Below are 27,067 nucleotides of genomic sequence, written 5' to 3'. Positions count from 1 at the left end.
GGAAACCCACGAGCACGGGTATGGTGCTGACAAACCTAGAAATAATCGGGTCGAACTGGGATTCGAACCCACGATCAAAGGTTTCTGGCGTGCCCAAGGGAGACAACTCTACACAGAGATGTGCGGCGCCTTAGACAACTGGGCCACCCGTACCCCCGAATAACCATGAAAACAGCGATACAAACCCAGAGAACATTGATGAGAGAATAGAACCAGAACCTGGGAACCGCTGAGAGCATCCAGAAAACGCAACTTAAAACCAGTGAACAGCGATGAGTGAGTGAGTATGGTTTTACGCCGCTTTTAGCAATATTCCAACAATATCATGGCGGGGGACACAAGAATTGGGCTTCATACATTGTACCCATGTCGGGCATCGAACCCGGGTCTTCGGCGTGACGAGCGAACGCTTTAACGACTAGGCTACCCGACCGCCCCGTGAACAGGGATGAGAACCATGAGGACAGTGACAGGAACTGGGAGAAGAGTGACGAGAATTTAGGGATCAGAGATCAGAGAACAGGTACCAGAAAAATAAGAAAACAGCGACTTAAAACTAGAGAACAGCGACGAAAAATTTAAAAACAGCGTCCAGAACCAGAGAACAGAGACGAGAATGTGAGAACAACGACAACTTGAAAAAAGCGACGAGAACTTGAAAACTGCGGTCTAAACCTAAGAAACTGCCACGAGAATGTGAGAACTTAAACGAGAATCCGAGGAACAACTTCGAGAAGCGAAGACGGGGTGTATTCCAAGATTAGTTTGTACTTGAATAGACATCGCAGTTCCTACAATGTTGCATGACAATCTCAGGTTATCGCCCACTCCTAGTCCGTTCCCACGTGGAGCTGTGTGGCGTGAATGCCTGAAAGTGGTTTCGCCTCACCGACGTCGTGAGGTAAACCAGCGCACCCCCTCCTCCCCCACCCCCCGCGCAATCTGCGACCGACCCCCGGCGTTCCTGGCAGTTAACGGTCTATATCTCTGTCAGCCATGTTGCGACACCGCATGCTGACGCGACCCTACAACGTATAGATATATATACATGATAGAGGTGATAAGACGGCGCAGAATCGGGCCCCTCTTCCCCGTTCGCACCCCGCGCGATGTTCTGACTCTCGAAGAGACACGCCACTTAGCTCCCACCCATCCCTTTGCAGCTCCTCTCCTCTCGTCAACCCGACCGTGACCCCACGTTCTGGTACGTACCACCCCCGAGTTCTCCATGTTGGGCCGTGAAACATCCGAAACGCCCAAATCACCACATATATATCACCAGACCCTTCCAGCTAATGCACCGAAATATCCAAGGTCTCAACACATTGCTTCCCTAACGATTTTCTGAGGTGGTCCCCATGCAGTGGGAATTCTGGTACGTCTAAGGTAAATACATTGTAGTTTGATTTGTATCATCCTGGTACATCAACTCGCCCATGTCCCGGGCTGATAAACTGTGCCAGCGTACCCCGACTGCGGTTCCCCGACTGCGGTGCTCCTACTGTGGTTCCCCGACTGTGGTTCCCCGACTGCGGTTCACCGACTGTGGTACCCCGACTGTGGTGCTCCGACTGTCGTACCCCGACTGTGGATCCCCGACTGTGGTTCCCCGACTGTGGTTCCCTGACTGTGGTCCCCCGACTGTGGTTCCCCGACTGTGGTTCCCCGACTGCGGTGCTCCGACTGTGGTTCCCTGACTGCGGTTCCCCCGACTGTGGTGCTCCGACTGTGGTACCCCGACTGTGGTTCCACGACTGTGGTGCTCCGGCTGTGGTACCCCGACTGTGGTTCCCCGACTGTGGTGCTCCGACTGTGGTTCGATGCTTGTACACAATAGTTTGCCTCTACCAAGTCCTAGCTGTGATATTGCTGACTTCAGGCTGCCACGATGTAGCTGTAAAATTTACTTACTACAGGCGGTCGTATAACAGTTAAAATGTTGCTGACTGCGCAGACAGGCCGTGATATGGCTGTGATATTGCTGGCTGCAGGCTGCCGTGATATAATTGTAATATTGTCAAAAGAAGTCAAAGTAAAAAAAACTTCTTTTAACTTGACTATTGCTGGCTGCCATGATATATTTATAATATTGCTAGTTGACCGGTGCTGTGATTTTATTTTATCATCCAAAACTGGTTCCCACAGGAGATATCGCTTGGATGAGATCAAGCGATATCTACACTGTAGATATCGCTGCAATGAAATTACATCACAATGCTTTGCAGACCATTGTGACGTCACTGTTACCATGACGTCACAATCAAATGACATCACTAATGGCTCTGCTACTGAAGCTGTTTGCAGTACTTTTTACACTGAAGACACTGCTAATTACTGTCTACAAATTGAAAAAAGTTGAAAGAATGATGTTGGATGATAAATAAAATCTCACCCTCGTGTCTTTTGATATCAAATATATCAACACTCGTTGCAGACTGCCGGGATATTATTGTAATATAGCTGACTGCAGGTTGTCGTGATATAATTCATTTTGTAACATTGCAGGTTGCTGGCTGCCGTGACATAATTGTTATATTGCTGTTTACAGGCTGTCGTGATATAATTGTAATATTGCTGTTTACAGGCTGTCGTGATATAATTGTGACATTGCTGTTTGTAGGCTGTTGTGATATAATTGTAATATGGCTGTTTACAGGCTGTCGTGATATAATTGTAATATTGCTGACTGCAGGCTGTCGTGACATAATTGTAATATTGCTGTTTACAGGCTGTCGTGATATAATTGTAACATTGCTGGTTGCTGGCTGCCGTGACATAATTGTAATATTGCTCTTTGCAGACTGACGTGATATTATTGTAATAATGCTGACTGCAGGCTGTCGTGATATAATTGTAACATTGTTGGTTGCAGGCTGCCGTGATATAATTGTAATATTGCTGTTTGTAGGCTGTTGTGATATAATTGTAATATGGCTGTTTGAAGGCTGCTGGGATATAATTGTAACATTGCTGGTTGCTGGCTGTGGTGCTATAATTGTGATATTGCTGTTTGCAGGTTGTCGTGATATTATTGTAACATTGCAGGTTGCTGACTGCCGTGACATAATTGTAATATTGCTCTTTGCAGACTGACGTGATATTATTGTAATAATGCTGACTGCAGGCTGTCGTGATATAATTGTAACATTGTTGGTTGCAGGCTGCCGTGATATAATTGTAATATTGCTGTTTGTAGGCTGCTGTGATATAATTGTAACATTGCTGGTTGCTGGCTGTGGTGCTATAATTGTGACATTGCTGTTTGCAGGCTGTCGTGATATAATTGTAATATTACTGACTGCAGGCTGCCGTGATATAATTGTAATATTGCTGACTACAGGCTGTCTTGATATAAGTGTAACATTGCAGGTTGCTGGCTGCCGTGACATAATTGTAATATTGCTGACTGCAGACTGCCGTGATATACTTGTAATATTGCTGACTGCAGGCTACCGTCATACAACTGTGATATTGCTGACTGCAGGTCGTAATATAACGATCAAATTATTTCTTACATGTTGCACCCGTATTGCTGAAATATTGCTGGCGAAAGACCAACGGTTTTAGCTCTAATATTGCCCTACGCGTCCAGAACTCCAAGTTAATGTTGGAGCAGCAAGCGAAGTCAAGAAAACCATAATGAATTCGTTTCTGTTATTTGGCTAGATACTGATCGAAGATATGTACTTTGGCGCACACCTTAATCCGTTTTATGTGGGTCACCCAGCAAGACCGAGTCTGTCATCGCGACCTTTATTATGGTCTGTTTTAATAAAAAAAAAACTTTCGCAGTGACAGCGTTTCCCAATCTAAACCACAGATAACTGCTGAAAAGCTTTATTACACGGAACATGGTTTTGTAAACCACCAACAGCCCCACTTCTATCCATTCTGAACCCCATAAGATATCATTTGACCAACGTCTTGGAATGCCGAGGCGAGTAAGACCAGTGCCTGTTTGAGCGTGTGAATATAAGCATTGCTGGGCTATGGGTGAGTGAGTGAGTGAGTGAGTGAGTGAGTGAGTGAGTGAGTTAGTGAGTTTAGTTTAACGCCGCTTTTAACAGTATTCCAGTTATATCACAGCGTGTCAGCTTATTGGGGAGGAAAGCCCGAAGTGATGCAGGTCTTAGACGTTTACCACTTTGGTGAAACCCACGAGCAGGGGTATGGTGCTGACAACCTAGAAACATAATCGGGCGAACCGGGATTGGAACCCACAATCATAGGTTTCTGGCGTGCCCAAGGGACGCAACTCTGCACAGCGAATTGCGGCGCATTAGACGACTGGATCACACGTTCCCCCTTGCTGGGCTATGGAATCTATGTATAGACGATTCGATAACAATAACCTGAAATTATTATAGTGAACATGCAGATCCCAATAGCAAGTAGTGAGATTTCGAATCAAAGAGAGGGGCCACGGTTGGTTCAGTCGAGTAAGGCGCCGCGATTCGCTGTGCAGAGTTGCGTCCCTTGGGCACGCCAGAAACCTATGATTGTGGGTTCCAATCCCAGTTCGCCCCGATTATGTTTCGAGGTTTGTCAGCACCATACCCGCACTCGTGGGTTTCACTGAAGCGGTAAAACGTCTGAGACCTGCATCACTTCGGGCTTTCCTCCCACATTAAGCTGACACGCCAAGATATTACTGGAATGTTGTTAATAGCGGCGTTAAACCCAACTCACTCACTCGTATCAAAGAGCACGCGCGCGTTTGCGTGCATGAATACACACACATGCGTCCATTACGCCCCACCTACACCAGAGTGCTTATAGCAATTTCGACATGAAACGTTTGAAGCCGTAAACAAATCGTACATACATCATGATAAATCTCGACTCATTATGTGACAAAGCAAACCCATAGTGATGATATGGCTTAATCGTGGGACACCCCGAGTCGGGTTACACAGCGTACTTGGCCGTCTAGCACTCTCATTAGCGGCAGGTCATTACAGTAACGTTATCAATGACCTGTCTCCCCTTGACATTACTCTCCTGACTCTGCATTCCACCTCCATTCAGACTGCAGGATCCACTGAGGTGGTCCGCGCATCTCTCCCACACTACGCGGGGTTCGCTCATTGTTCTGCGGGGATCTTATAATTATGTGTCATTGGACTGGACTCTTCATTAATAACATTTCCAATCAAACGCCAGCTTTGTCTTTTTGTTCTCCCGTCCTTTGGCTCAATTAATCGTTGTCATGGTAACTGATAGGACTGAAACGGTTTACCTACGTGGGTTTATATATATAAACTTACTACCAGAAATGAGTGAGTATAGTTTAATGCCGCTTTTAGCAATGTTCCAGCAATATCACGGCGGGGGACACCAGAAATGGGCTTCACACATTGTACCCATGTCGGGAATCGAACCCGGGTCTTCGGCGTGACGAGCGAACGCTTTAACCACTAGGCTACCCGACCGCCCTACCAGAAAAGAAGGGCATTGTGCTGTGTGTGCGTGTGTGTGTGTGTTTATGTGAGTGTTTGTGTTTGTGCGTGTGCGTGTGTGAGAATGTATGTGTGAGTGTGCGTGTAAGTGAATGTGTGAGTTTGCGTGTGTGTCTGTGTGTGAGAATGTATGTGTAGGTGTGTGAATCTATGTGTGAATGTCTGTGTGTGTCTGTGTGTTGTCGCTATATGGCTAAAATAAAGCAGATGCGAAGTTAAATTTTAACTCACTCACTGTGTGTGAATGTGTGCGAGTGTGGAGAATTATGTATATGTGCGTGTGTGTGGGTGTCTGTGTGTATAAGAATGTATGTGCGTGTGTGTGTCTGTCTGTGTGTGTGATTGTGATGCGTCTGTGTGTGAGAATGTATGTTTGTAAGTGTGTGTGTCTGTGTGTGCAAGAGTGAATGTGTGTGTATTTGTGCGTGCGTGCGTGCGCGCGCGCGCACACATAATACCCAATACCTCATATTGAACGCCGTGCTGACATCCACGCATTAAGCTTGCTTGAGTATTTGCGTTGTGCACAGTTTGAATGGACTACGTCTTCTGATTTCCTAATGAGGCGATACAGTTCTAAGGCTGTGCCGCAAAGCATCTTGTTCGTAGTTATCACTTTCGTATTTCCAGACGCGATACTTTGTATTTCTCTATTGAAAACAACTTGTGTTGACAGATGTATCCGGAAATATGTAAAGAATTACGCAGTTTGACCTTTGGGCACGTGAGACCTTGGTGTGGTCCCAACCGCGTGACCTTCACCTGTGGCGTAACAGAAGTCGATTGTCTTGTATGATTCACTTACCATGTATACTGACATGAACGTACGATACAGAACGGATAATGTACGAAATACACTGCCGGGCAAACGAAAGTACACACTTGAAAATCGGATTTGATCAACGTATTGCAAACGTCATCAAAACGTCACTAGATTGAAACAGTGCAAACTTAAGGTCCAAAACATCAAATACATCACCATCGAATAACCACTTCTTGTTTGTTTCATTCTTAGCCACCATCAACATGGTTGTATACTTTCGTCTGCCTGGCAGATTAAAATGTGTAAATCAAATGAATCATGTACAATGAACGCTATATAGATTGGCCAATGTATATCATAAAGTAACAAATTAAATGAGCAGTATACAATATATAATCCCCAATGACAACACAGATTGCCCAATGAGAACATAGAATAATGCATTGAAATATAGACGTAGCCTTCCCATCCCTTCTGTGTCGAACTTCTGCCCCCCAATAAGCTTCACAATGGACCCCTCATTTTGAAATAACGTTTGTTTGTTGTTTATCGCCGCACCCCAAAAATAGTATTCCAGTATTCCAGCTATACGCGGGAGGAAATAACGCGGGTACAGTTTAATAAATGTTCATTTACGTCAGAAGTACTGAAGCCTTCAGGAACATCGTATCCGTTCCAAAACGTGTGACACTCGCCGTTCTAATTTGACCTGTCAGCTGAGAAAAGAAAATCCAATATGGCGGATTACAGAGACTTCCGGTTGAGCCCAATGGTGACACGGGGGTTAATTATTAATGTATCAGTTTGATTAATTTACCAAGTTGAAGAGGGGGGATTTAGTCTCTCACGTGCTGCAAGGCAGCGCCTCTTATAATTAAGTTAAGGACGATGGAGGGATTGGGGGACCAAATTTTAAGGGTTACCCGATATGTGAAACAAGTGTTCCCATGTCTGACAAGGATACGGCTAATTACTTGCATGATTCAGCGTCTACTTGTTCGTCATTCTACAAATTATGCTCCAATTAGGCATTCATAAGAAGAGGGTGGATCTGAGGGGTGACGCTGTGTCCTGTACCGTGTGGATTTAATACATGAAGAGTAATATTGACCGACGGTTTACACATTTGATATTTTCTTGATGTGCCGCATCTCCTGCTGATGTCTCAGCCATCCGGGCCACTGTCTAAACCAGACAAGACCTTCCGTCCCTCACTTCTCATCTTCAAACATATTCCCGTGTATAAATAATAATGCTACAGGATTTTGGAAACAGTAGACATGACAGATTTATGAAGTTTCATCATAAATGGGTTTACTTGTGAAACTGGTGACCTTTTCTGCTCGTGAGTGAGTTGGGCTTAACACCATTTTTAATAGTATTCTAGCCATATGTGGAAGGAAAGCCGGAAGTGACACAGGATTCGAGTCATTGCCACTTTGGTGAAACCCACGAAACCAAGCTAGAAATATAATCGGGGCGAACCAGGATTCGAACCCACAGTCATAGGTTTCTGGTCTGCTCTTGAATCTCCACATGGCGACAAGTATTAGGTACTGGGGATCTATTCTGTCATTGAACCTCTACGGGGAGACAAGCATGGAATATTTGGGACCTATAGTAATAACACTAATAATGGTGTGTCCTTGAATCTCTACAGGGAGACAAGCATGGGGTACTGGGACCTATTCTGCCCTCTACCCTACAGAAAGACAAGCATGAGGTACTCGGACCTAGTCTGCCCTCAACCCCACAGGGAGACAAGCATGGGGTACTGGGGACCTATTCTGTCCTCAACTCTACAGGGAGACAAGCATGAGGTACTGGGGACCTATTCTGTCCTCTACCCTACAGGGAGACAAGCATGAGGTACTGGGAAACTATTCTGCCCTCAACCCTACAGGGAGACAAGCATGAGGTACTGGGGACCTATTCTGTCCTCTACCCCACAGGGAGACAAGCATGAGGTACTGGGGACCTATTCTGTCCTCTACCCCACAGGGAGACAAGCATGAGGTACTGGGGACCTATTCTGCCCTCTACCCTACAGGGAGACAAGCATAGGGTACTGGGGACCTATTCTCTCCTCTACCCTACGGGGAGACAAGCATGAGGTACTGGAAACCTATTCTGCCCTCAGTCCTACAGGGAGACAAGCATGAGGCACTGATGACCTATTCTGTCCTCATCCCCACATGGAGACAAGCATGAGGTACTGGGGATCTATTCTGTCCTCTACCTCACAGGGAGACAAGCATGGGGTACTGGGGACCTATTCTGTCCTCTACCTCACAGGGAGACAAGCATGGGGTACTGGGGACCTATTCTGTCCTCTACCCCACAGGGAGACAAGCATGAGGTACTGAGGACCTATTCTGCCCTAAGCCCTACAGGCAGACAAGCATGGGGTATTGGGGACCTATTCTGCCCTAAACCCTACAGGCAGACAAACATGGGGTACTGGGGACCTATTCTGCCCTAAACCCTACAGGCAGACAAGCATGGGGTACTGGGGACCTATTCTGCCCTAAACCCTACAGGCAGACAAGCATGGGGTACTGGGGACCTATTCTGCCCTAAACCCTACAGGCAGACAAGCATGGGGTACTGGGGACCTATTCTGTCCTAAACCCTACAGGCAGACAAGCATGGGGTACTGGGGACCTATTCTGCCCTAAACCCTACAGGCAGACAAGCATGGGGTACTGGGGACCTATTCTGCCCTCAACCCTACAGGCAGACAAGCATGGGGTACTGGGGACCTATTCTGACCTGTAATACCCCTCAAACAACCCCTCTCCCAATCCCTACCACCGGCCATAGTGAGTGAAAACACAAGACCCCACATTAAGGCTGTGTTTTTTCAGAATAGTCACTGACCTACGACTTGACTGTTTTCCATGATCCCTTTCACGGGAGATACCCTTTTTATGATGTCGTGAAGCAGTACTTTACAACGCAGTGTTGAGAATGACGACCTGCTGTGGGGGGTGGATCAGAGGATGGAACAAATCCAGGGATGAAGATATTAAGCCAAAAAAAAAGATTAAGTCATTTTCAACACAGTGTGATCATAGACATTTGGCCTGCACCCCACGACGTACGTTGTCATAGGATACCGGCGTTGTTCATATCGCGTCTGGTTCCCATATCTCACGTCAAAACCACAATGCATTATGGGCAACGCGCGAGAGGATTTAAATGTCTTACTCCATTACAGCTTATTTCAATAGCTTGGAGATTAGGGGGCAGATGGGACATAAACAAACGATTTAGTAATTTAAAAAAACACGTCTCTCTGACTGTACTCAAGATATACTCTCATATAATTACAAACTATCGTTAAATTGCAGTTAACCTCGATCTTACGGAGTTATCAATCATTAACCGCGTCAGCTTGCGTCATTGATCAGCCCATGTCAACTTGATTGTGTTGACGTTGCAAGGATGGGCGCCTGTCACCGCCAACAGTTGGTACACCTTGACAGACATGATTCTGATCACTGTGCAACAGGTGTGCAATCTGTTCAGGTAACACGTTGAAAATTGAGGACAGTGGAAGCGGGGCAGTGGTCATTGGATGCTGCGATGCATCAATGTTATCAACATCTGTGATACCTATCTAGAATCCATACAGCTACACAGAAGTACAGTATTCCACCTAATGAACGTATCAACCATTTATTAACCTCCCATGGACTTCAGCCATGTTAAAGTACCGTTATGGTGGTTATCTCCTAAACATGTTTAACCATCTACCCATTTATTCCCAGGAACCCTGCGCGCTGATTGGATAAAATGCTGTGTTAAGAATCATACCAACTATGCCGGGTACATCACGGGGTCGATACACTGAACAAACTCTCTGCCTGCCTGTTGTCATGGTAACGAGTAAATGATGGAAATATCGAACTAATTTTGAAGTTACCTTTAATCAATTTGGATTTGACAGTATGATAAATAAATAAATAAATACAAAAATAAATATATAAATACTACTACTACTACTACTACTACTACTACTACTACTACTACTACTACTACTGTATATAGTATCGGAATAATGTTGACAAGCGGACGAATCATATCTTATTTTCGTAACTTACGTCAAAATGAGGCCTCTCAGTGGTCCCATGATCTCATCACGGGCACGGGGGGACACTTTGCAGGGGAAAGATTAACAAGAATTATGTTTGATAACGACGTATTTCTCTATCATATTTCTTCAGTGTCTGATTAACATTCCATGATAAATGAAGTTTCGAGCGAGATGTGACTCTCATACTTTACAATCAGGCAGCCATTGTCGCCTTCAGCAGGGAAATGACCAACTGGGGGAAAATGGCGGCTCCAATAAGTCATTAATCATTTGTGAATTAATACTTGTCCGGGGAGCCTCCTATCAGAGTTGCCCTTTGATTCTGGCTGGAACCGCGAGGTACAAAATAACAAATGTTGTATTTATCAACGGATTTAAGAGCGAGTAAGATTTGAGTTTGTTGTGTGTCGATGGAGAGGGCAGGGTCGGAGAGGTAAGCGCAAAGCAAATATCGTCGTAATCGTGGTGATAGGTTTTATTAAAACGAAATGGAAATAAATGCATCATTTGTCACAAGCGCAGATCAACATTCGGTGTTTTTGGCGAGTGAAGACAAGTATGTCAAACTATCAAAAGTATATCGAACCATCAAAATTATTTCAAACTATCAAAAGTACACAAAAATATTAAAATCAAATCAACGGATATTTGAACTGTTCATGAAAAAATATGGTGGAAATCGACTTTGGGCAATCTATTAGTCGTTCTTCCCGCTGTAACAGATTGGGATTAGCATTCAGATAGCTATAGAAGTAGTGTATCAGTCGATCCTACCAGAGTGTAATAAATCAATACATGTATTTGATTAACAAAATACAAACATTTACTTGATATAGATATGTCTATATGATAATCCTTTGACAGTGTAGTTATCATTATATTTTAGTGAAATATTATTTTAGATAATACAACCCAGCTCAGCGTCCCCCCGTTATACACTCAGTGGGGTAACAGCTGACGGTCAACTGTGACGTGAAAAGCAAATGACGTTGCATCACACAGTATGACGTCATTCATAATGTCCGCGCTGGCTGCACAGGTGACGAACTGGTTTTCACAAGTTGGGACTGGCCAATCGGATAGCTAGTTCTAAGATGAATATTGATAAAAATATACATAGGGCACTGGCAAGCCACATGTTTATTTGTTTGTTTGTTGTTTAACGTTTACTTAGCAATATTACAACTATATGACGGCTGTCTGTACATAATCGAGTCTGGACCAGACAATCCAGTGATTGACATCATGATCATCGATCTACGCAAATAGGATGCGATGACATGTATCAACCAAGTCAGCCAGCCTGACCACCCGGTCCCGTTTGTCGCCTCTTACGACAATCATTGTCGCCCTTTACGGCAAACATGGCTTGCTGAAGACCTATTCTACCCCAAATCTTTACGGGTCAGCGAACCACATGTTGGGACACTGGGCGAAGGTTAACCGACCGCTCGCCAAAGAGTTCAGGTGGGACACAAAGCCAAAAAGAGGAGTGATGTGTGAATCATGTGGTCAGTGCGTCCGCTCGTCAGACAGAGAGCCCGAGTTCCACTCCCCAGTGTAGTGCCGGGCCGAAAATTGGATTTGACCAAAATATTACGAACATTATCAAAACGTTACTAGGCTGAAAACCGTCGCCGAAACACCGCAAACTGAAGGTCCAACACACGACGATCAAATACATCATCATTAAATAACTCTTTCTTTTTTGTTTCATTTTTAGTCACCATCAAATATGGTGTATATTTTCCTTTGAACTGTAGTTTATCGCAGTTTCGTAGCTTGCGTTATGTAATACGTTATGGCCTATTTGGATAATATGATATACATCAAAATTATTTTTGTGGTCATATAAGTAATATTCAGTTAACGCAGTTCATGATAAATGAGTGCTTCGCATAAACCTAAACTTGTGACTCATACAATTTGTTTTTCGTTTTCTGAACTGTGTATCAAAGTTATTGCGTGATATAGGAAAGGGGAAATAAAATATCGTGGATGCATATACGTTTACTCATATACATTTGAAAGCCTGAAAATATCGGTTGTAATTAAATGATTTCAATATTAATCAACCCTGTATTTTTAGTTTATTTCTGTAATTTGTTACTCGTTCCTAATGTAAAATTGTAAAAAATATTTCCATGCCATATAAATTTAATCTGTTTACAGTACTGTGCTTATTAACACCCGAGAAGAAGTACATGAAGCGAGGCTGTGACGTCACACTTCAACTGAGACGACACAGGCTGCGATGGAAACAGGCGGGGACTCTCATATCATTCTATCTGCTTATGTTTTATAAATAAATAAATCTTATAGAAACACTCGCAGTCCGCAGCCTTCAAAGAAACCGATGTTTATCTCCTGAAATATGCAGGGAACGTTCTGGTACAAATGTGCCAGAACACTTATCAAAGAATTCCAACCGATGCGGTTATTTCCCCTACCTCATCCTTACCCAGATGGCTGGCATATAGATACAAGTTGTCAAAATATATATCAATTTTCTGAAGGAATGACATGTCTTGTTTATTTAGAATAAACACATCCCCACCGGGAGATATCTATCACTTAAGTTGCAATATGGCGCTAATCACGTCTCGAGTTCGCCCCATCCCTCAAAACTCCCCGCATGCAAAAAGCGATCGAATAACGAGGCTCTCTCGGGGAAATATTATCAAATATTGCCGTCAGCTTGTTAACTAGTCATACTGGCGATAAAGTGAGATAAATTTTTCATAAATTTACGAATATTGTGCGCGGGAAAAAATCGCAAGGTGTCATATTATGAGAGTGGCGTTTTGCTCGTGTTTAGTTTCCCTTTGCCAATAAGGAGGTGGTGATAAATTGTTCATTAAATCACGGCCTCTGTAGAAGACAGCGGTATTGCACAACGCACTGTTATCAAAAGGGATATTATTGCATTATCATCTCGTGGTATAAATTTCTCTTTTGATGAAGTTATGAGAGTGAGCTAATGTTCTCGCGATGAATCAGGATAAAACGCGTCCTCTGTTACCAGAGTAGGGCCTGATGGGCGTCATATAACGGTAGTCGCTCCCGCTACTCTCTCCTCTTTTGGGAATAGCTGCATCGTTCAGTACATCATTGCAGTATTCAATACATCAGTGCAGTACCTGATGCTTAAATGGAGTTCAGTTTCAATGCAGAAGGGTTAGAGGGGACAGGTTGTACGTTTAGTGCAGAAACCCAACCATTGATAATCTGCCGCCGAATAGGGATAAAACAAAGAAGTTTTAAATATATTCTGAGTGCCGAGTGATAAATTGACATTTGAGCAATTGCAAGTGTAGATATCGAGTTTCATGAATTGATCAACTTTGATGACATTCAGAAGAAAATACAATCAACGATTCATCATAAAACGTCATCATATTGCGATCATATTACATCATCATAATCCATACAAAGAAGTCTGTATTGTCCATGTTCTGATGTGAAAGTCTCAAGCTTCATATGACCGAACGTGTTCACGGGCGGTGGGGTGGGGGAGCAGTGCATGCGTTCGCTCGCTGCGGTCAACACCTGGGTTTGATCCCGAGATGGGTATAATATGATATGGGTATGTGACCTATTCTTCGTAACATGTGGTGCAGCAGTGACGTGTTTGTTTGTTTGTTTGTTGTTTAACACCGCACTCAGCAATATTCCAGCTATATGACGGCGGTCTGTAAATAACCAAGTCTGGAACAGAAAATCAAGTGATTGACATCATGAACATCGATCCACGCAATTGGAATACGATGAAATGCATCAACCAGGTCAGTAAGCCTGACCACCCGATCCCGTTGTTCGCCTCTTACGGCAAGCATAGTCGCCTTTTGCAGCAAGCATGGGTTGCTGAAGACCTGTTCTATCCCGGATCTTCACGGGTCGGTGCATCAATGACGTCAGAGTTGACGTTTCAACTTCTTTGTTCTATCAAGACTACGTTCGGTACAGATGTTAGTACCTTCATCAAAGTTGTGATCAACAACTGGATAGGACATGCTTGGTGATCACGTGCTTCATGGACCGCCTTCGTGGTCTAGTGACAGAGCGTCCGCCCGGAGAGCGCCAGGTCTGGGCCCTGTTCCACAGAGCGATCTTAACGGTAAGATGATCCTTACTCCCATACTTTAACATAGGCTTACGACAGTCGTAGCTCTAAGATCGCTTCGTGGAACGCGTCCCTGGAGTTAGTTTCCCGACCACGTCATACCAAAAGTCGTCAAAAGATGATGCTTGTTGTTACCCTGTCTGGCGCTCGACATTAATGGGCTAAAACAAGGACTGGTCGGCTCTGAGTCCTGCTGTGTCTGAGTGGGGTATTCATGTTAAGCTCCGGCATGGTATCTCAATGGGCTAGCACAATAGTAGTAGTAAAACCAGAGACACACACACAGACACACACAGACACGTCGCTATATAAGTGCAGTAATCTTGGACGCGACGTTAAATATTAACCACACTTCACCTCAACTTGCTGCACTGTAGTTAATTGAACTAGTAACTGAGCCTAACGACGCATTGAAAGAATATAGAAGTTGAAATTCGTAAGTCAGCTCTGTGTTTTCTTTGCTATTACATGTTCTTATATGCCACTTAAATATACCGAAGTTCAAACTACCTTTAGTTACTATAACGAGTTCGTGTGGCTGAATATAGATGGCCATTTTACAGCAAAGCGCGTTGACAGTTTTTGGAGAATTTCAGTGCAAATATTCGTGCTTATTGCTGACCGTGCCTCTTCATTGCTTACAAAATCCGTTGACCTTCACCTTTTACTTCCGTAGAGCAGTGGAGTGAGACATCCGGGTATGGCTTCACACGTCACATATTGCACATTGTTATTACGTGCGCTCGTGTTACGTAAATAACGGGATATACATTGCTTTTATATCCGCGCACAACGTTCAATAAAGTAAGGAAAGGGTAGAGTTGATCTTTGACGCTTTCTGCGGTTTGGTTTGCGCGAGACCATGGAGAGCCTCGCAGAACGCATTCTAGATTATCCTGCGACGATCCACTCAGGATATCGAAATTGTATTCACTTAGTGAAACCCCTGATCACATAACGGAGTCAGTAGCTGTCACATTGCTAGATATAATAATTTGATTTATAAACCCAAGCGGAACTGATAACTTGGTGGGTAATAGTACAACGATGAGGAAAACTAGGGCACGTTGACTGACACACGCCAAGGTGCCCGACTCGTACACGAATTATGACAGATGACCGCAATTATTCTAGAATTATCGGAGGACGCGGCCATGCGAACATGCTATGACATGTGCGGCAATTTGTGTTCACAAATATTTTCCGTGAATCTCCCTTACCCATCCACTTATGATGAATGCTTTGTCGAGACCGGCTCCACGCGAGGTTGGTCGCGTATGAATATGATGTATGGTGTGAAGAGGGGATCTATCTCGTGATAGCGGAATGTAATGATTGCGGTTGTCCGGCGGAGGGATATGTCCCCTTCATCATCTCGTCGGCCTCTCCATATTTAATTGTTAGCTGTAAGTAAGTGATACGTCCTATGAGCGACTAACATTTCGGCACATTTTTGTAAGAGCTGTACATTTTTACGATACGAGATATTTTTCAATAGTAAGGACCCGGTACGATACGCGAAAACTGTAGACTCCTGTTTCTAGAGAACCGTATTCTACTTCCAAAGCTAATGACTCCAGGCCCAATCAAAAATATGTCACAAACAAAGGTCAGTTCAGATGGCACTTGGGATAGTTTTCGCCTTAATTAATGGCAGCTGTTGACCAAAACGGTGTCAGTTGTTGACCAAAGTGGTGTCAGTTGTTTACCATCAGTTGTTGACCAAAGTGGTGTCAGTTGTTGACCAAAGTGGTGTCAGTTGTTTACCATAAGTTGTTGACCAAAGTGGTGTAAGGTGTTTACCATCAGTTGTTGACAAAAGTGATGTCAGGTGTTTACCATCAGTTGTTGACCAAAGTGGTTTCAGATGTTGACCAAAGTGGTGCCAATTGTTGACCAAAGTGGTGTCAGGTATTTACCATCATTTGTTGACCAAACAAGTGTCAGTTGTTTACCATCAGTTGTTGACCAAAGTGGTGTCAGTTGTTGACCAAAGTGGTGTCAGTTGTTTACCATCAGTTGTTGACCAAAGTCGTGTCAGTTGTTGACCAAAGTGATGTCAGTTGTTTACCATCATATTTTGACCAAAGTGGTGTCAGTTGTTTACCATCAGTTGTTTGCCAAAGTGGTGTCAGTTGTTGACCAAAGTGGTGTCAGTTGTTTACCATCATATTTTGACCAAAGTGGTGTCAGTTGTTTACCCTCAGTTGTAGACCAAAGTGGAGTCAGTTGTTTACCATCATATTTTGACCAAAGTGGTGTCAGGTGTTTACCCTCAGTTGTTGGCCAAAGTGGTGTCAGTTTTTTACCAAAGTGGTGTCAGATGTTTACCATCAGTTGTTGACAAAGTGGTGTCAGTTGTTTACCATCAGTTGTTGGCCAAAGTGGTGTCAGTTGTTTACCATCATATTTTGACCAAAGTGATGTCAGTTGTTTACCATCAGTTGTAGACCAAAGTAGTCTCAGTTGTTTACCATCAGTTGTTGACCAAAGTGGTGACAGTTGTTTACCAAAGTGGAATCTGTTCTTGACCATCAGTTTTTGACCAAAGTGGTGTCAGCTGTTTTCCATCAGTTTTTGACCAAAGCGGTGTCAGTTGTTTACCATCAGTTGTTGACTAAATCAGTGCCAGTTGTTGACCAAAGTGATGTCAGTTGCTTACTATCAGTTGTTGACTAAGTGGTGTCCGTTGTTGTCCAAAGTGGTGTCAGTTGCCAACCAAAGTGGTGTCAGCTATTGAACAAAGTGGTTTCAGTTGTTTACCATCAATGGTTGACCAAAGTGGTTTCAGTTGTTTGCCATCAGTTGTTCACCAAAGTGGTGTCAGTTGTTTACCATCAGTTGTTGAACAAAGTGGTGTCAGTTGTTTACAAATGTGGTGTCAGTTGTTGACCATCAGTTGTTGACCAAAGTTGTGTCTGTTGTTGACAAAGGTGGTGCCAGTTGTTGACCACAGTGGTGTCAGTTCTTGACCACAGTGGTGTCAGTTGTTGATCAAAGTGTTGCCAGTTGTTGACCAAAGTTGTGTCAGTTGTTTACCGTCAGTTGTTGACCAAAGTGGTGTCAGTTGTTGACCAAAGTAGTGTCAGTTTTTTACCGTCAGTTGTTGACCAAAGTGGTGCCAGTTGTTGACCATCAGTTGTTGACCAAAGTTGTGTCAGTTGTTGACCAAAGTGGTGCCAGTTGTTGACCAAAGTGGTGTCAGTTGTTGATCAAAGTGGTGTCAGTTGTTGACCAAAGTCGTCGCAGTTGTTCAGCAATGTGGTTTAAAGAGCTTTCCTTCGATGACAGTTCTCAACGTCTGATCCCTGGTCAGGGCCACACAGATGATCAAGTGCGCTTCGGGCTTTCCCCCCACATTGAGCGGGCATGCAGTGACACCCGTGCAGTATACAAGCTGTTCAAGGGGGTGTAATCGCAACTCACTTCTTTCTTGGTATTAGCTGCGAGACTGTGTTATGAGAATAAGAGAATATCTAAAAGATGGAAGTTCATCCCAATATTTCTCATCATTTGTCCAAGTTCATTCCTTCAATTGAGATGCTAATGATTTAGTCGCATTCATCGGGAAACTTAAGAAAAAGCTTTCACTGTTAAGCGAACTGATGAAGATGAAATTGATCCCAAAATCAATCAATATACCCCCTCCATGAGCTTTCCATAATCTCTTATAAAACAATGCCGAACGGTGAAAGTAGAACCACTTCACATATACTCATTTGTCATTGTGAAAGAGTTTCAATAACGACTAAATTATATTTTTATCTATAGACAAATCTGGAACAGCCAATTATTCATGAAATAAAGTTCTGTCATTCCGTAGTCCCAGCAGACGAGTACGGGGGATGAGAAGGGAGACGACATCAACGTCCCCGCAACACCGTCTCCCGCTCTTGCCGGCAGTGCACAATCAAAGGCTATCGGTAGCTGTAATGTTTGCCTTCTAAAGCAAACTCAAAGAAATCTGACGGCTCCAAATTGATTCCGTAAAAATCAATGAGCGTGTTACGTCACAGATGCAAATACACGTCATGCGGTCCAATCACGTGTCTTCCTTGACACGCGCAGATGACCTCTGCCGACAAGGTCAGCTCCGCTCGAATGGTAGCCAGGCGTTATTCAGCTGAGATTATAACACGTTGTCGATAGGAAGCCTTCACGTTGCACACTCCTGTAGTGAAGGCATGCCGATAGCCCACTCAGGCCTCTGCTCTGGGTTTGATTCTGGACTTCGTTTTTAAGATTCATGAGAAATACCGGTGTGCCCATTCTTATGCGTGGCCAGTTTAAATATCCTTAATTTTTCATTTTATCCATCCAAGGTTTTAATAAGGTTGAATTGGTTGGTTGGTTGTTGTTTAACGCCGCACTCAGCAATATTACAGCTATATGATGGCGGTCTGTAAATAATCGAGTCTGGACCAGACAATCCACTGATTGATATCATGAGCATCGATCTACGCAATTGGGATGCGATGACATGCATCAACCAAGTCAGCGAGCCTGACCGCCCGATCCCGTTAGTCGCCTTTTACGGTAAGCATGGGTTGCTGAAGACCCCGGATCTTCACGGGGGTTCAATTGAAATAAAGGACATCATTGTCGACTTTATGCCTGGTCGAAGTGGTTAAAGTGGTCTCTTGCCACTCAGAAGACACGGGTTCGATTCTTCGTATGGGTATAGTGTGAAGCCCACCACTGAAGTTTTGTTTAAAGCGGCGTATTCCATACCAACTCAATCATGTGCATGTCGTTGCTAAGTAGCTGAGTGTAGCCTAGTGGTTAAAGCGTTCGCTCGTCACGCTGAAGATCCGGGTTCGATTCCCGACATGGGTACAATGTGTGAAGCTTATTTCTGGTGTCCCCCGCCGTGATGTTGCTGGAATATTGCTAAAAGCGGCGTACTCACTCACTCACTCACTCTTTGGGGATTTTGTGGGGTAGGCTAGTGGTTAAAGCGTTCGCTCGTCACGCTTGAGACCCGGGTTCGATTCTCCATATTAATACAATCTGTGGACCCCATTTCTGGTGTCCCTCGCCTTGATATTGCTGAAAGCGGCGTAAAACCATACTCCCTCACCCTCCTCTTTGGAAATCTCCCTGTCTTCATTCTCATCATAATCATAAGGTGGGTTCTTTGCATTTGGGAAAGTCTTACAGTATGTTTTTTGTTGTTGGTTGTTGTTTTTTTGCCTAGTGCTGTTAAATTAGACATCAAACAGTAACAGAAAGAAAGGTTTTTTTTTGCTTCAGCGGGTACCTCTGTGTCTACAATCTGGTGTGTTGCATGCTTCGCGCGTTTCATAAATCTAATATTCATAGAAGTTGAGTTAAAAAGGAATTATTGCTCATTCCCTTGCAAATATTTTGGGACATATCCAACCATCTGTCACAAATACGCGGGCGGTGTTGCTATTGTGTTGTCGTTAATAAAGATAACATCGAGGCTACAGTATGCCTGACTGCAGATGCTGAAAAATACTGCCAACTCATCACAATTAAAGTCGATAACTTTAAACAGTGACGTCATAGCGCGTGCTGCGTGGAGTGCGGGCTCCCCGAGGCATGTCGACACTGTGTCGACCGCGGGGATGTTTATGACATGGGTAATCAATTATTCAATGCAGTGTAAAATGTGCACTGCAGGGCAGGGTATCCGCTCCCTCGTGAGGAGACAGTGCGGGGACGTCAGGCCTCTGTCTCCAGCGAGTTCTAAGAGGCTTTGCGGGTACCACGATATAATCGGGAAGATGGAGGCGGGAGAGGTTGATTAAACGGACGGGTGGTACTGACATGGGTGGGAATACTGTGTGTGTACATCCAACATACGCCGCGGTGACATTCACGGAGTTCGAAAAAGGGTGGTGTGTGTGTGTATGTGTGTGTGTGTGTGTGCGCGCGTGCGTGCGTGCGTGCGTGCGTGCGTGAATGTGTGAGAGAGAGAGACTGTGAGTGTGTGTGTGAGAGAGTGTGTTGTCTGCGAGTGGGTATGTGAATGTGGGAGTGTGTGTGTGTCTATATTAATATATATGTGCATGTGTGTGTGTGTGTGTGTGTCTATATATATATATATATATATATATATATATATATATATATATATATATATATATATATATATATGTGTGTGTGTGTGTGTGTGAGAGAGAGAGAGAGCGAGAGAGAGAGTGTGTGTGTGTGTGTGTGTGTGTGCAAACATGATGCAGGTATACTGAGAGGTATAGGCGAAGAATTGTCTGTTTGTTTGTGTGTTGTACAATCACAGGCATGTAAATACTCGACTCGGGTCCAGACAAACTAATGGTTGATGTTACGAGACAACGCCTGCCACGGGTCGGGTATGATGACACGCAACGAAACAAGTCACCGACCACCCAGTCCAATTTAGCCACCCCTTACGAGGAGCGATAGGGTGCTATGAGGGTTGTAGGTGAGGGTAGAGCGTGTACGGCTGTGTGGCGGGGTTGACGTGGAGGGTGTACGGCTGTGTGGCGGGGTTGACGTGGAGTGTGTACGGCTGTGTGGCGCGGTTGACGTGGAGTGTGTACGTCTGTGTTGTATGGTTGACGTGTACGGATGTGTTTCCGGGTTGACGTGGAGGGTGTACGGCTGTGTGGCGGGGTTGACGTGGAGTGTGTACGTCTGTGTTGTATGGTTGATGTGTACGGATGTGTTCCCGGGTTGACGTGGAGTGTGCACGTCTGTGTTGTATGGTTGACGTGTACAGCTGTGTTCCCGGGTTGACGTGGAGGGTGTACGGCTGTGTGGCGGGGTTGACGTGGAGTGTGTACGGCTGTGTGGCGGGGTTGACGTGGAGGGTGTACGGCTATGTGGCGGGGTTGACGTTGAGTGTGTACGGCTGTGTGGCGGGGTTGACGTGGAGTGTGTACGTCTGTGTTGTATGGTTGACGTGTACGGCTGTGTTCCCGGGTTGACGTGAAGTGTGTACGGCTGTGTGGCGGGGTTGAAATGGAATGTGTACGGCTGTGTTTCAGGATTTACATGGAGCGTGTATCCCGGGCTTGACGTTGTACGACTGAGCGTCCTGCTTGGACAGGGATGCATCACCGGTTTGATTATCTCGTGACCATGTAATTAAAACTGTCTGGCCTTGGGATCTTTTGAACATTATTGCAATGCAGTAAAAATGTTGGCATCTAAATAATTTAACGCAACATGCAATTAGAAAAGCAAAGAAGCTGAGCTCGACTAGTAGCGAGAGAAGCAATGACAAACATTACATGACTAATTATAGGAAGTGTACAAATTATAGCAAGTCGCATCTTTGCGCCACTGAGCGTTGCCCTGCACCCATGCTGTGAGGGTGGTGTTGTCGGGTGTCGGAACTGTAGCTGACCTTTGTTGTATTAGTTGGTTTAGATGTATTTCACCAGACTCTGGGACGACGATTTTGTGAAATGTTACAAGAGAGTTATTGTTGTCGTTGTTATCGTGTTTACATGTCTGAAAAGAAAGCCACAGTGCTTTAAGTACCTTTGATTTGTTTGTTTCCAGCTATTTGACGGCAGTCTGTAAGTAATCAAGTATGGACCAGACAATCCAGTGATTGGCATCATGAGCATCGATCCACACAATTGGAATACGACTTCATGCATCAGCCAAGTCAGCGAGTCTGACCACTCGATCCCGTTAGTCGCCTTTTACGACAAGCATGGGTTGCTGAAGATCAATTCTAACATGGGTTGCTGAAGATCAATTCTACCCCGAATCTTCACGGGTGGAGGTACCCGTGAGCTATGGCTGCCATGTATCATGGCTACTTCTCGCGCCTCCACCCTGTGTCAGACAGAAAAGCAAGTTGTCATCTTCTTCTGTAAGTCTGATTATCGGACTCGGTGGTGAAATTTAAACTGGAATATTTATTTTTCAATTTTCCTGAGTCGGCTGATCCGATTGTGCAGACACCAAGCATCAACAAGAACAATTTTAGAACTTCTATTGAAATGTTAACTCAAACTTCGTTTTTCTCCTAATAGCCAAATGGAATGTGCATGAACCTGCAGACCGATTATCATCGTAGATAGACATGCTGAAAAGAATCTTTGGCACGCACTGGTATAAATAGTTTGGGAATAGGTATGGAAAAGGTTGTTATAATTTCCCATTTGCATAGTAATCATGTTGTCACGTAAGATTTAACCAACTAGACTGGGTGGGATTTGACAGGGTCCAACCAAGTGTACGCCCACTCAGCAAGCTCCTTGCAGCGACAGTTCGTTTTTATCCGCTCTACAAAGCTCCGTCAAAAAGGTGTCACGCGCTGAGATGGAGCTTGAAAATAAGATTCTACTGTGGTGCCTCGGTCTCCGTGGTATATAGGAGTAATCTTCGTCGGTAAATTGAAAAGTTGAAAAAGTGTTAGAAATGCAGGTTTTAAGCTAGGAAGGGTACGCTGTCAAGTATATGTGACTAAAACGGATATAGAAAATTAACCTAATACCCCCTCCCATACCGGGTTTTAAAATATTTCATGAAAAACAAAAAACTAAAACTTTTACTAGCTTGCATTGCAATAAGTTGTAGGAGCCGCGGACATTCACGTTAGAAAGGTCTGTGATGGCACGCCTCATCCCCAGTCCTATTGTGGGGCGGTCTGAATCGACTTCTTCGACAATTGACAAATCAAATGTTCTTTTTTTTCGACTTATAAAACAGCTGCCTTTCCTGTGCTGAAGATTTTGCTAGAACCAACTGACTGACACTTTATCTGCTGTTACCGACTGGGATGATTAAGACACTACAATCTCAACCCAGCCAACAGCGACCAATTTAAGCATCACTTCCAAGGCAGCGACAGACACAGGCCAGCTGACGGTGATCAATTCAAGCATCACTTCCAAGGCAGCGACAGTCACAGGCCAGCTAACAGCGACCAATTCAAGCATCATTTCCAAGCCAGCGACAGTGACAGGCCAGCTAACGGTGATCAATTCAAGCATCACTACCAAGGCAGCGACAGTCACATGCCAGCTAACGGTGATCAATTCAAGCATCACTTCCAAGGCAGTGACAGTCACAGGCTAGCTAACGGTGACCAATTCAAGCATCACTACCAAGGCAGCAACAGTCACATGCCAGCTAACAGCGACCAATTCAAGCATCATTTCCAAGCCAGCGACAGTGACAGGCCAGCTTACGGTGACCAATTCAAGCATCACTTCAAAGGCAGCGACAGTCACAGGGCAGCTAACGGTGATCAATTCAAGCATCACTACCAAGGCAGTGACAGTCACAGGCCAGCTAACGGTGATCAATTCAAGCATCACTACCAAGGCAGTGACAATCACAGGCCAGCTAACAGCGACCAATTCAAGCATTACTACCAAGGCAGCGACAGTTACAGGCCAGCTAACAGCGACCAATTCAAGCATCACTTCCAAGCCAGCGACAGTCAGAGGCCAGCTAACGGTGATGAATTCAAGCATCACTACCAAGGCAGCGACAGTCACATGCCAGCTAACGGTGATCAATTCAAGCATCACTTCCAAGGCAGCGACAGTCACAGGCCAGCCAACAGTGACCAATTCAAGCATCACTACCAAGCCAGCGACAGTCACAGGCCAGCCAACAGTGACCAATTCAAGCATCACTACCAAGGCAGCGACAGTCACAGGCCAGCTAACGGTGATCAATTCAAGTATCACTACCAAGGCAGCGACAGTCAAAGGCCAGCTAACGGTGATCAATACAAGCATCACTACCAAGGCAGCGACAGTGACAGGCCAGCTAACAGCGGCCAATTCAAGCATCACTTCCAAGCCAGCGACAGTCACAGGCCAGCCAACAGTGACCAATTCAAGCATCACTACCAAGGCAGCGACAGTGACAGGCCAGCTAACGGTGATCAATTCAAGTATCACTTCCAAACCAGCGACAGTCAAAGGCCAGCTAACGGTGATCAATACAAGCATCACTACCAAGGCAGCGACAGTGACAGGCCAGCTAACAGCGACCAATTCAAGCATCACTTCCAAGCCAGCGACAGTCACAGGCCAGCTAACGGTGACCAATTCAAGCATCACTACCAAGGCAGCGACAGTGACAGGCCAGCTAACGGTGATCAATTCAAGCATCACTTCCAAACCAGCGACAGTCACAGGCCAGCTAACGGTGACTAATTCAAGCATCACTTCCAAGGCAACGACAGCTAACGGCGACCAAATCAAGCATCACTACCAAGGCAGTGACAGTCACAGGCCAGCCAACAGTGACCAATTCAAGCATCACTACCAAGGCAGCGACAGTCACAGGCCAGCTAACGGTGATCAATTCAAGCATCACTACCAAGGCAGCGACAGTCACAGGCCAGCTAACGGTGATCAATACAAGCATCACTACCAAGGCAGCGACAGTGACAGGCCAGCTAACGGTGATCAATTCAAGCATCACTTCCAAACCAGCGACAGTCACAGGCCAGCTAACGGTGACTAATTCAAGCATCACTTCCAAGGCAACGACAGTCACAGGCCAGCTGACGGTGACCAGTTCAAGGATCAATACCACGGCAGCGACAGTGACAGGCCAGATAACGGTGACCAATTCAAGCATCACTTCCAAGGCAACGACAGCTAACGGCGACCAATTCAAGCATCACTACCAAGGCAGTGACAGTCACAGGCCAGCCAACAGTGACTAATTCAAGCATCAATACCACGACAGCCACTGTCACAGGCCAGCTAACAGCGACCAATTCAAGCATCACTACCAAGGCTGTGACAGTCACAGGGCAGCTAACGGTGACCAATTCAAGCATCACTACCAAGGCAGTGACAGTCACAGGCCAGCTAACAGCGACCAATTCAAGCATCACTTCCAAGCCAGCGACAGTCACAGGCCAGCTAACGGTGACCAATTCAAGCATCACTACCAAGGCAGCGACAGTGACAGGCCAGCTAACGGTGATCAATTCAAGCATCACTTCCAAACCAGCGACAGTCACAGGCCAGCTAACGGTGACTAATTCAAGCATCACTTCCAAGGCAACGACAGCTAACGGCGACCAAATCAAGCATCACTACCAAGGCAGTGACAGTCACAGGCCAGCTAACGGTGATCAATTCAAGCATCACTACCAAGGCAGCGACAGTCACAGGCCAGCTAACGGTGATCAATACAAGCATCACTACCAAGGCACCGACAGTGACAGGCCAGCTAACGGTGATCAATTCAAGCATCACTACCAAGCCAGCGACAGTGACAGGCCAGCTAACGGTGATCAATTCAAGCATCACTACCAAGGCAGCGACAGTGACAGGCCAGCTAACGGTGATCAATTCAAGCATCACTTCCAAACCAGCGACAGTCACAGGCCAGCTAACGGTGACTAATTCAAGCATCACTTCCAAGGCAACGACAGTCACAGGCCAGCTGACGGTGACCAGTTCAAGGATCAATACCACGGCAGCGACAGTGACAGGCCAGATAACGGTGACCAATTCAAGCATCACTTCCAAGGCAACGACAGCTAACGGCGACCAATTCAAGCATCACTACCAAGGCAGTGACAGTCACAGGCCAGCCAACAGTGACTAATTCAAGCATCAATACCACGACAGCCACTGTCACAGGCCAGCTAACAGCGACCAATTCAAGCATCACTACCAAGGCTGTGACAGTCACAGGGCAGCTAACGGTGACCAATTCAAGCATCACTACCAAGGCAGTGACAGTCACAGGCCAGCTAACAGCGACCAATTCAAGCATCACTACCAAGGCAGTGACAGTCACAGGCTAGCTAACGGCGACCAATTCAAGCATCACTACCAAGGCAGTGACAGTCACAGGCCAGCTAACGGCGACCAATTCAAGCATGACTACCAAGGCAGCGACAGCAACAGACCAGCAAACAGCGACCAATTCAAGCATCACTACCAAGGCAGTGACAGTCACAGGCTAGCTAACGGCGACCAATTCAAGCATCACTACCAAGGCAGTGACAGTCACAGGCCAGCTAACGGCGACCAATTCAAGCATGACTACCAAGGCAGCGACAGCAACAGACCAGCAAACGGCGACCAATTCAAGCATCACTTCCATGGCAGCGACAGTCACAGACCAGCTAACGGTGACCAATTCAAGCATCACTTCCAAGGCAGCGACAGTCACAGACCAGCTAACAGTGACCAATTCAAGCATGACTACCAAGGCAGTGACAGTCACAGACCAGCTAACGGTGACCAATTCAAGCATCACTTCCAAGGCAGCGACAGTCACAGACCAGCTAACGGTGACCAATTCAAGCATCAATATCACGGCAGCGACAGTCACAGGCCAACTAATAGCGACCAGTTCAAGCATCACTACCAAGGCAGCGACAGTCACAGGTTAGCCAACAGCGACAAATTTAAGCTCCTTCTGACTGTATCCTGGCTCTTTCTGACTTTGTTCTGGGTCAATTTGACTTTATCCTTGCTCCTTCTGACTTTATACTAGTCCAATCTGACTTTATCCTTCCTCCTTCTGACTATATACTAGTCAAGTCAGACTTTATCCTTGCTCCTTCTGACTTAATACTAGTCCAGTCTGACTTTATCCTTGCGCCTTCTGACTTTATACTGGTCCATTTGACTTTATCCTTGCTCTTTCAGACTTTATACTGGTCC

General features: G+C 45.3%; 1 protein-coding gene across 1 annotated transcript; it reads left to right on the top strand.

The window, feature by feature from the left end:
* Positions 1-1,436: 1,436 nt before the first annotated feature.
* On the top strand, positions 1,437-26,897 carry LOC139450907 (paternally-expressed gene 3 protein-like). Its single transcript, XM_071232732.1, has 5 exons — positions 1,437-1,688; positions 18,268-18,367; positions 23,220-24,575; positions 25,125-25,773; positions 26,033-26,897. Exons 1-5 carry the CDS (start codon positions 1,437-1,439, stop codon positions 26,895-26,897), a joined length of 3,222 nt encoding a protein of 1,073 aa, XP_071088833.1.
* Positions 26,898-27,067: the final 170 nt, after the last annotated feature.

The sequence above is a fragment of the Haliotis cracherodii genome, unplaced genomic scaffold, assembly GCF_022045235.1.
Source record: "Haliotis cracherodii isolate W230 unplaced genomic scaffold, xgHalCrac1.p SCAF_8, whole genome shotgun sequence".
NCBI classification, from domain to species: Eukaryota; Metazoa; Mollusca; class Gastropoda; order Lepetellida; family Haliotidae; genus Haliotis; species Haliotis cracherodii.
The sequence above is the reverse complement of the archived record's forward strand: the minus strand, read 5'-3'. Positions and strand labels throughout refer to the sequence as shown.